Source organism: Paroedura picta, chromosome 16, assembly GCF_049243985.1.
Source record: "Paroedura picta isolate Pp20150507F chromosome 16, Ppicta_v3.0, whole genome shotgun sequence".
NCBI classification, from domain to species: domain Eukaryota; kingdom Metazoa; phylum Chordata; class Lepidosauria; order Squamata; family Gekkonidae; genus Paroedura; species Paroedura picta.
The window spans coordinates 68,717-78,864 of NC_135384.1; the positions used below are offsets into that span (position 1 = coordinate 68,717).

The window sequence follows — 10,148 nt, forward strand, 5'->3', positions numbered from 1 at the left end:
AACATTGCGTTCCGGCCAGTTGTTATTCGCCATTTGATTTCATGCCTGCATCCACCGCTTTGAGTGATCATAGACCCAAGAATGATGAAATCATCATCAATACATTCAATATTCTCATTGTCAATCATGACTTTGGTGCTGCTGCCAGCAGTTGTCAAGATCTTGGTCTTTTTGATATTTAGGTATAGTCCCATCTTTTCACTCTTTTATTCTCCTTATCAGAGTCCAATCATGCTCCGATTCAGCAAGGAGTGTTGTATCATCTGCATAGCGGAGATTATTTATGTTACAACCTCCCAAGTCTTACCAACTGCTTTAATCCAATCACAGCTATACATCACCCAGTGAATGCATCTTGATTCTAAATCATCCTGTCATCTGGTGAGTTCCTTGGAGCACTGAAGCGGACAGTGGTTCAGCCTTTACGGAAGAAACCATCACTGAATCCACAGGATCTGGCCAACTACTGCCCAGTCTTGCATCTTGCATTTCTGGGCAATGTGCTTGAAAGGGCTACCATGGAACAGGTTCTGGTGTTGTTGGATGAAGCTTTGGCACTTGACCCATACCAGTCTGGCTTCCATCCTGGCCACAAGATATAGTGCTGGTCGCCCTGTAAAATGATATTTGATGCCAGCTGGGTAGGGAGTGGTTCACCCTTGTGAAGTTACATCTGTTGGCTGCATTTGACATGGTCAACCATGAGCTGTTAGCCCACTGAATTACCAGACCTGGGATATATGAACAGCCCTACAGTGGCTGATATCCCTCCTGAAGAATTGGACACAGAGGGTGGCAGTGGGCGAGGAGCTTTCAACTCCCTCATCAGCTCCTGAGTAACTGATCCATCCCCCACCCCCAAGGATTATGCCACAAAACAGTCTCAGACCTAACAGGCCTGGAGCCAGACAGAAATGGTTGGAGGTTGAATGACTCATCTAATAATATAGCCAAGGCAGATCAACCCATCTGGTTGTACCTCCAGCATGAAAAGAAGAGGATGCAGGAGTGGGGAGGACGTGCCTCCCCCCCATCACTGACCACAGCATGGGAATCACTCCTGCAGCTCTCACTGGAAAATGTGCAAGCTCATGAAATATTTTGTTTGTCTTTTTGGATATTCTGTGCAGGAAAAATTATAGCCTCCTTGCCAGTGGTTTTGTGGCAATATCTTTCCAGCCAGAGGAGGTGTCTCTGTACATGGCAGACCAACTGCTGCCACAAGCCACATCAGCAAAACTGGAGAGGGTGGGAGGGCACCATCCCCCCTCTCTAGAAGTCTGAGGGTGCAGGCAAGACCAGTCCTGTCCAAGGATTATATCTTCATGCTGGGAAAGGGGGCAGTCAAATCCCTCTTTAAAATGTAAAAGCAACCATCTGGCTCTCCTTGCATAGGAGTAGACCTTTGGCTTGGGAAAGGGGCTCCCCAGGAGAGGGGCTCCCCAGGGAAAAACACTTCCAGGTGCGGGGGGTGGGCTCCACTTTCCAACAGCTATGAGTCCTTGTGTCCAGTCAGACAATGTGCCAAGCCTTGTGTCAAGCCAGACAATGTAAACTGTCACTGAGGAAACTCTGCCCCTTTGACCACGAACCCTGAGACAGCCTGGCTCCTCTTACAGCAACCCCCACCCCTGCATATCCAAATACAACATAATACAGTGCCAAAGCCACAGTCTGGAGCAGCCCACACTGTGTTCTTCTGTGCTCTGCTTCCTCACCCCAGCCCTCACCATGCCAGCCTGGCAACAGTCTCTCCAGCACTCAGTTTGCACCTGGCCCTTGAGGGTGCTCGTTGCTGCCCACAGTGCACCCTCTATCAGCCTGCACACCTTGGCCTGACACCTTTCCCCTCCAGGCATCCTTGAGTCTCCTTGGGAGGTGGTCTCTCATTCAAATACCGACCTTGGCTAACCTTCCTCAGTGTCAAAACCTGAAGAGGTCAAAGTAGCCTGGGCTCAGGAGTCACTGTGGAGCATTGCCTTCCAGAGTCCCCACTTTCCCCTGGATAATGTCAAAGTCTGCCATTTCAAGCTTCCCCTTCCAGCCACACCCCTGACTGCCAGGACCTCAACCTCTCTGTATCTTGACCCACCAGAGGCAAATGCAGTGAGCCCACCTGAGACATGGCAGGTGCTGCATAGACCTTGTGGGTGGGACTGAGTCGAGGGAGTGGCTGCCACCATTTGCACCTGCTGAGTTCCCCTTGAACAGACTCCCCGCCCTGACAGGGGCTTTAATCTCATGGAGGGATTGGAAGACAACATAATGGAAAGAAGGGTCCTGAATTGGCCTACTGCACCAGGCTTGGGTCTCACCCTGACTACTGGGGGCGGCCGGCCCGGGAGCCAATAGCGTTGGCTCTGCAGCCCCCGCCCCCACCCTAGCCGCCACCTGAATGCGATTCGGCTGCCCGGTGACTCGCAGTTCACGGGATCCAGTTCCCAGGACAAAGGCGGACAAAGGAGCCTGTGTTTGATCGCCAGCTGCCTGCGATGCTGAGCCAGACCCCATGCTCCCTCCACCATGTATAGTGGGCCAGATCTGAATCTGAACCGTGGTGGGGCCTGTGCGGCGCCCAGGCTGTTTGACGGCCCAGGCTACCCCGGGACGCGGCGGTACACCACCCGGCTAAACAGGAAATCAGGCTGGTTGCTGCGGACAGGCAGGAGCGCAGAGGAGACGCCAGAAGAAGGTCCCATCTTCCCCGCCGAAGCCCAACGACGCGTCCCGTCTAACCCCCTCCCAGGGTCGGCGGCTTGCTCTCGAAGAGGCTGCATGCGTACTTGGAGTGAGGCACTCCTCCGGCCGGCGAGGAGCTGGCGAGGCCCCTGGCAGGGGTCCGTCTGCAGATCGAGCCCGACGGCGCCTCCTCCCAATCCCCCGCCTCTGAAAGTTTGCCTTCTCCGTGAGGAGTAGCGAGGCCGTGTCGGGAAAGGACCCACACTTCGCTGCATGGGGCAAGGCTGGCTGGACCCCGGGGAGGGGGGGGGGGGAGGAAGAGGCGAGCCCAACGTTGGACGAAGCGGAGGGGCGGATTCGGGGGAAGGGCGGGAGCGTGCGCGCCGCGGGGAAAAGTTAGAGCGGATGACGGAGAAGGCGGCCGGGCCAGGAACAAAGGGAAGGAGGGCACCTTCTGAGCTGGAAGGGGGGGGGGTACCGCTCCCACCACCCGAGCATGACGAAGCTGTTGCTTCCCACGGCGTTCACGGCACCTTTCCTAGGTAAGGGGCCCCCCGCTGAGTCCCGTCTCCCCCGAAAATCACCTACTCGAAGCGTCGGGCAGGGTTGGGACCGAGCTTACCTCCGGATCTGGCTGCATTGTACGAGCCCTCCGGGTCTCTCCCCCCCCCTGCTCCCAAACAAGAAAATCCAAACTAAGTCTCGGGCAGTGGATGGCAGATGCGTGGACGCCGCCAAGTTTGGGAAGGGACCGAAGAACGGGGGGGGGGGCGGGGGGGCCTGCCACGGGAGCCCGAAGGAGGCTACGGCACTCTGCATGTGCCCGATGTAACGGGGCCGCGAGCCACAGCTCAGTCTGGCAAACAGCTGGGCGACAGCTATTGGGAACAAGGCACCCAGGTGCCGCACGCGGCACTCCGTGCCCCCGGGAGACTCGCGTTCTCCCCTCCCCACATTTTTTTCCAACGAGGATCTCCTTGGCAATCCGGGCCAAGTAGATCCTCGGGTTCTCCCCCTCCCCAGGACGTTGTTCCGCATCCTGCCTCCCTCCTCTTCTTTCAGTTTTCCACCTGCTGAGCTTTGGGTCTTCTCCGTGCCCACGGGTCTCTGGGCTCGGTGCTGGCCCAACGGTATAAGGAACCCAATACCTCAAGCCCTGTTGGGCTCCTTCCTCGGCCACAGGCCTGGAGAAGTAAGAGCCCCACCCGAAGAAAGGACAGTCTTTGGACAGCTAGCTCCCCCTAACTCCTTACCCAGCCATGCCTTTGGATCCAGACAGCCCTTAACAAGGGGTGAAGGATCTTATGGATCCCGGACAGGTATCCTGCAGCCCCTATCCCGGGCTATGGATGGAAGGCTCCCCATGCCTCACCGTGTGTGTGTGTGTGTGTGTGTGTCTGGGGGGGGCATTCAAGGGGTGCATGTGGTGGGGAGCAAGGGGTGCCAGACTACAATGATGAGGAGGGCAGGGCCTCCTTCCCCATAGCCTTAACTCTCTTGTTCTTGGTGGAGGGGGCGGAATGTTCCCAGCCTCTCGCCCTCCACCTGTTGCTTGCTAACTCCTTCTCCACCTGTCTCTCCATGGGGGTGGCTCGGCTTGACTGTGTACAGAAAGGGAAGTGACAGGTGTGGGGAGGGACAAGAAGGTGTGGCAGGTTGTTTGAACTGGACCTGGGTTCCACACTCCACACTACCTGAGAGGGCTGTCTCCTCTGGGGCCACGCTTCAGCTTGCAACTGCCAAGAGTCTCCACGCAGCGCTGAATGTCCTCCAGGTGTCCCAGCATGAAGCCTGCCCAGTGGATTAGTGGGGTGTGCGTATGTACATATGCATGCAAGGAGAGGGGGTGCTTTTGGGTTCTGGTTTATTCCTGGTGGAGCTCAGGATGAACCTCCATTAGCTTGGAGGACTCTTTTCTGGTCTCTTGTTAGCTGAGCCTGAGTCTGACAGGGCAAAAAGGGTGTCAGAATCTGGGCCACATAAGCAGCCAAGAAGAGCTGCTCATCTACCAAGGGAGGGCTGAGCCCAGGAATGACCACCCTCCATGGCCTTTCGACCCCAGGTGGAGCCTGAGGGACTGGGCAGCAGGGAGAGCAGAGTCCTGGGATAGAGGGGTCTTCTTGGCAAGGGATAAAGACAGCTTCTCTGTGTCTGGGGGACTTCGGCATGGTGCTGATTCCATGCTGCCCATTCTCTCCACCTTCTCCCCTCAGCAGAAGGATGAGGGCCCTGTCTGGATGTAGCCCCTTTCAGGCGCTCTGGGCTGCTCTGGTCATCTCTATGACTATCGGATTCGCCATCCAGCTCTTAGGAGCATCCTCACAGAAGAGGTAACTTTGCCTTCATGCACTCTTGGGGGACGGGGGGAGGGGGAGAGGCTGTTCTGCGTGTAAGAGAGGAGGCAGGAGGGAGCTAAGCCCAGCTCTGCTTCCCCCAGCCAGATGGATCCTTTCGTGACCCCCTCCTGGGTCTTCTCCTCCAGACTTCTTCCCATTCCCAGGGCCCCTCCAGTCAAAGCAGAGGTAGCAGGGGAGGAGGAAGAGGCCCCTCCCAGCCCGACTGCCTCATGTCAGCCACGCCAGCACCTGGTCTTCCTGAAGACACACAAGACGGGCAGCAGCACCATCGTCAACCTTCTGCATCGCTTTGGAGACTCGCAAGGCCTTCGCTTTGCTCTTCCAGCTCACTACCAGTTCAGCTACCCCAACCCATTCCAAGCCCGGCGGGTCAAAGGATGGCACCCAAAGGGACACCCATTTGACATCCTGTGCCACCACATGCGCTTCAAGCTTCTAGAGGTGCGTGTGTGTGCACGGGTGAGTGAGATGGGATTGCTGGAGAGAGATAGCAGGGAGGGACTGCTGTCTCTGTACAGGACACAGGAGGTTTGTGGGGAGGGAGCATTTTTGCCTCTGCTCCAACAGCACCAAGTTCCTTCTCTGTTCTTTGACCACTGTGTGAACCCCCCCCCCTTTTCTGGGGATTCTTTAGACATAAACCACTTGCAGTCACCGGACTGATAAATGCAGCCTTTCCCGGAATAACAAGATTCCCTGTTCTCAAAACGCTGCATTCCAAGTTGCCATTTACCCTTAGAGTGGGCCAACCCCTGCTCTACCCTACTCTTAGGTAGCAAACAGTCTCCCAGAGGGGAGAGCTGGTGCCTCAGTGGTGTGATCCCTGGCAGCATCTCCAGCCCCTGACTTTCAGAGGAGGGCAGCTCAGGTTGGGGAAATGGATCCTGCATCTCCCTCAGTGGATGGCCTAGAACAGTGGTCCCCAACCCGCGGCCCGCGGCCCGCTGTCGGGCCATGAAGGCCTTGGCACCGGGCCTTGGCTCCTTCTTCCCTCCCCACCCAAAGCGAGAAGCTCGCCAGGCTGCGAGTAAATTGGCCGCCAAAGCGGCCGATTAGCTCGTGGCCCGGCAAGCGTCTCGATTTCGGGGGGGGGGGGTAAGAGGGAAGAGAAGCTTGCCGAGTCGCAAGCTAATCTGCCACTTTAGCGGCCGATTTGCTTGCGGCCCAGAGGGGCTGGGAGGGGGATCCGCGGCCGCCGGCATGGCAGTGGCGCAAACGTGCATGCCGGGCACAAACGCCGGGCGCAAACCTGCTGGGTGCAAACGTGCATGTGCAGCAGTCCGTGCATGCGTGCTTGCGCTGGGGCTGCCGCGTGTGCGCGGGCCCCCGGGCCGCCCTCTCCCCGGACTCCAGGGCAGCGGTCCGCAGCGGGCGCAAGCTTGTGGACTGCTGACCTAGAATCATAGAATCATCTTAACACAGCGGCGCCGCGGACTAAATAAAGCCGTAAGGGCTTAGTGGGAGGAGTTAGGGCGGGCTCTGTCTGGGATGAGGAAGGGTGCTGATTGGCCCAGCCGATTCCCGCCCTGCTGACAAGGAAGCAACTGTGAGCCGTGCAGGGCGCGGCTCGCAGTTGCTCCCAGGCCAGAGGCCTGACGAGAGGCGCTTCAGGCCACCGGCCAAATGCCCGCTGTATTTTTATTACAGCGGGCTTGATTACTAGTTGAATAATAGAGTAGGAACGGACTCATGGGTCATCTAGTTCAACCCCCTGCACTATGCAGGACACTTATATCCCAATCGCTCCTCTGCTGTAACCTGCCACCCCTTTGCCTTCACAGAATCAGCCTCTCCATCAGATGGCTATCTAGCCTCTGTTTTACAATTTCCAAAGATGGAGAACCCACCAACTTCCTGAGGAAGCCTGTTCCACTGAGAAACCGCTCTAACTGTCAGGAACTTCTTCCGGATGTTTAGATGGAATTTCTTTTGAATTAATTTCATGCCATTTGTTCTGGTCTGTCCCTCTGGGGCAAGAGAGAACAATTCTGCTCCATTCTCTATGTCAGTGGTCCCCAACCTTTTTATCACCGGGGACCACTCAACGCCTTTTACTGAGGCCCGGTGGGGGGGATAGTTTACTCCTCTACTCTCAACCACTGCCCTAACGCTCTCTGATCACTATGGTAATATTTAAACATCCCTTCAAAATAAGATACAGACACGCCACTACAATGAAGTGTGTTGTAAAGGGCTGGGGGAGGATGAAGTAAAGAGCCCGGGGGGGGGGAGAAGGCATCCTTTGGGGCCCACCTCCAATTAGTCGAAGGACCACATGTGGTCCGCTGCCCACAGGTTGGGGATCGATACTCTATGTGGCACCCTTTTAAATACTTGAAGATGGTTATCAGATCCCCTCTCAGTCATCTCCTCTCTAAGCTAAACAGACCAAGCTCTCCAACCTTTCTTCATACGTCTTGGTCTCCAAACCCCTCACCAACTTTGTTGCCCTCCTCTAGACACACTCCAGTTTGTCAACATCCCTCTTCAACTGGGGTGCCCAAAACTGAACACAGTTCAGCCTGACACCATTCCTTTCCACCTCTCTACCACAGAAGGGGAATCAAGAACCTTAAGAGCAAGAGCCCCTCTCTTTGCTCTGTGAAGTTGTCAGGGATCCGACCTGTCAGCCAGAGTGCTGTAGGAGAAGGAGGGCTGACTGGCTGTGCCAACCTCCAGCTTCCCTGAGGAGCTTGCTGCGTGATCTTGGCCAGTCGGACCATTCAGCCTGACCTCCCGCTCACGGTAGTTGTGCAGATTAAAACAGAGAGGGGAGGCCCATAAACACCAACAGGGGCTCATTGGAGGAGGGGTGAGGTAAAACCATAGAGAAAGAGAAGTGTTCCTGGCGGCTGCCTCCATAGCTCGTTCCCATGTCTCCCTCCACAGGTCCAGAAAGTTGTGCCCCCGGACAGTTTCTACTTCTCCATTGTGCGGGACCCTGTGGCCTTGGCAGAATCAGCCTTCTCCTATTACCGGGGTGTGGCACCTGCTTTCCGCCGCGCTGGCACTCTTCCCGAGTTCCTGGCATCCCCACACCACTTCTACCAGCCAGGGGAACGAGGAAACCACTATGCCCGCAACCTTCTGTGGTTTGACTTTGGCCTGGATCCTCCAGCCAGCCCAGGTTCAGCAGTAATCAAAGCCACTCTGGAAGAACTGGAGCACATCTTTCACCTCGTGCTGCTAACAGAACACATGGATGAGTCCCTGGTTCTCTTGCGCCATGCTCTGTGCTGGACACTGGACGACGTCGTGGCTTTTCGGCACAACCTCCGCAGCCCAGAGTCTGTGTACACTCTGGAGCCCAGTACTGCTGCCCGGCTACGGGCCTGGAACTACCTCGACTGGCACCTCTACACCCATTTCAACCGCACCTTCTGGGCCCGGGTAGCACACTTTGGTTTTGCCCGCATGGCCCAGGAAACAGCCATGCTCCAGAAGCGCCGGGCAGAGCTAATGCAGCATTGTTTGCAGGGGGGGGGTCCCCTGGAACCAGGACACATTTCTGATGAACTAATTCGCCCCTTCCAGTTTGGTCAGGTTCCCATCTTAGGCTATGCCCTGCGGCCTGGACTGGCTCCTGAAGACCAGGCAGTCTGCCGGCGTATGGTCATCCCTGAGCTCCAGTACAAGGACCTTCTCGATGCCAAGCAATTTAATGCCCCCTTGCAAGGCAACAGCTCCCAGCACAGGACAGTGAGGTAGTCTGGGCAGGCCTGCAGTATCAGTAGAAGCTGGTGGACTCCACTGCACCCAGCCATGGTGCGGGGCTCTTGTATGATGCAGCCTGACAAGAGCTGTGGCCTTGTGGGGGGCCAGGCTGCAGTACCCTGACAAAGCCTCAGCTTGCTCATGATGGACATGAATGCATCTTGTTGCTATACTTGTATTATCCCCACCTCCCAAGCAGAGTGGCTATGAAACCTTCCACCTTTAATCAAATGCCAGTTTGCCATGACACCTGGGCAAGGAACCTGAGCAAGTTAGAATTATTTCCTGTGAATTTCAGGAGTTCCTATAGGCAGAAGCATGCTGTCATGTTCTACATGTGAAGGCAGGAGGGCAGAGAGAGCAGGTGCATGGAAGCAAGTGTGGGAGAGCCCATCCCGCACAAACATGTGGTCCCTGCCAGGAGCTGGAATGAAATGCCCCACAAAATCAAACCAGACCATCAGTTTTGAAAGTGTCAAGAAGGGGGACCTCTGGGGTGCAAGGTTGAGACTGCCAGAAACAGAAGCCCATGTCCCACCCCCTTCCAATCTCTGCTGACTCTGGGAGCACCAGAGACCAGCAGGGTTGGGAGGGGGGATGAGACACAGAGCCGCTCAGTCATCAGAGTCAATCTTGTCCATGCAGCCTGATAGTAGCTCTATGGGACTCAGGCAGAGATAAGCCTTTCACATCACTTCCTGCCTGGTGCTTTGAACAAGGGATCCTGGCATCGTCCCTTTGACCTTCTATGTGCCAAGCAGAGGTTCTGCTGTGGAACTACTCACCCACATACAGACAGTGCCCTGGGGCATGGGCCCATCTTCATGGACTGAGCAGGCACACCCAAAGTGCTTTGCCAAGGAGGGTAGTGACTGACAGAAAGCAAAGGTTCAGTGCTGAGACCCAGTGCACACCTCTGAGCTGGTGAACTCCAGGACTCCAGGGCCCTCGTTTCTGAGTAATCATGGACTGGGTCAGGGATGCAAAGCAGAGTGGCTGGAGTACAGGTCTTGTATCAGTGACAAACTTTGCCTTATCCTTGCTCCGTTAGAGGGATGACGTGCAGTTTTGGTATAGGTAGCAGACCCCTGAAGCTGCCTTCTCCTAAGCCAGACCACTCCCCTTGTTATTATGTCTATTGACTTTATAGTCCACCTTGCTCACCGAGATGCAAGTGAGATTACACAGCATAAATCAATACAGCAGCAGTCTGACTCAGAATATACAGTATTAGTCATGACAGAGATGGTATAGCGTAATAATGGAATTACTGGCAGCGAGAGCGGGACAATTGGTACAGCAAACAGATAACGCCTGTTGGGCGCACTGTCCGGTTCCCACTCTGTACTATTACTTTTATTAAAATGCCCTCCAGAACAATTCAGTTTTGCATGGTTT

The 10,148-nt window shown here is 55.6% G+C and overlaps 1 protein-coding gene across 6 annotated transcripts; it reads left to right on the plus strand.

Moving 5' to 3' along the window:
- Nucleotides 1-1,675: 1,675 nt before the first annotated feature.
- Nucleotides 1,676-10,130, plus strand: GAL3ST4 (galactose-3-O-sulfotransferase 4). Of its 6 annotated transcripts, none has more exons than XM_077314181.1 (4): nucleotides 1,676-2,692; nucleotides 4,896-5,009; nucleotides 5,117-5,495; nucleotides 7,926-10,130. In XM_077314181.1, exons 2-4 carry the CDS (start codon nucleotides 4,900-4,902, stop codon nucleotides 8,742-8,744), a joined length of 1,308 nt encoding a protein of 435 aa, XP_077170296.1. In that variant the 5' UTR covers nucleotides 1,676-2,692; nucleotides 4,896-4,899; the 3' UTR covers nucleotides 8,745-10,130. The 6 variants fall into 6 exon arrangements, with proteins under 6 accessions (XP_077170296.1, XP_077170290.1, XP_077170291.1 ...); XM_077314175.1 differs by lacking the exon at nucleotides 1,676-2,692 and adding an exon at nucleotides 3,028-3,221 and having other exon boundaries at nucleotides 4,893-5,009; XM_077314176.1 differs by lacking the exon at nucleotides 1,676-2,692 and adding an exon at nucleotides 3,028-3,221.
- Nucleotides 10,131-10,148: the final 18 nt, after the last annotated feature.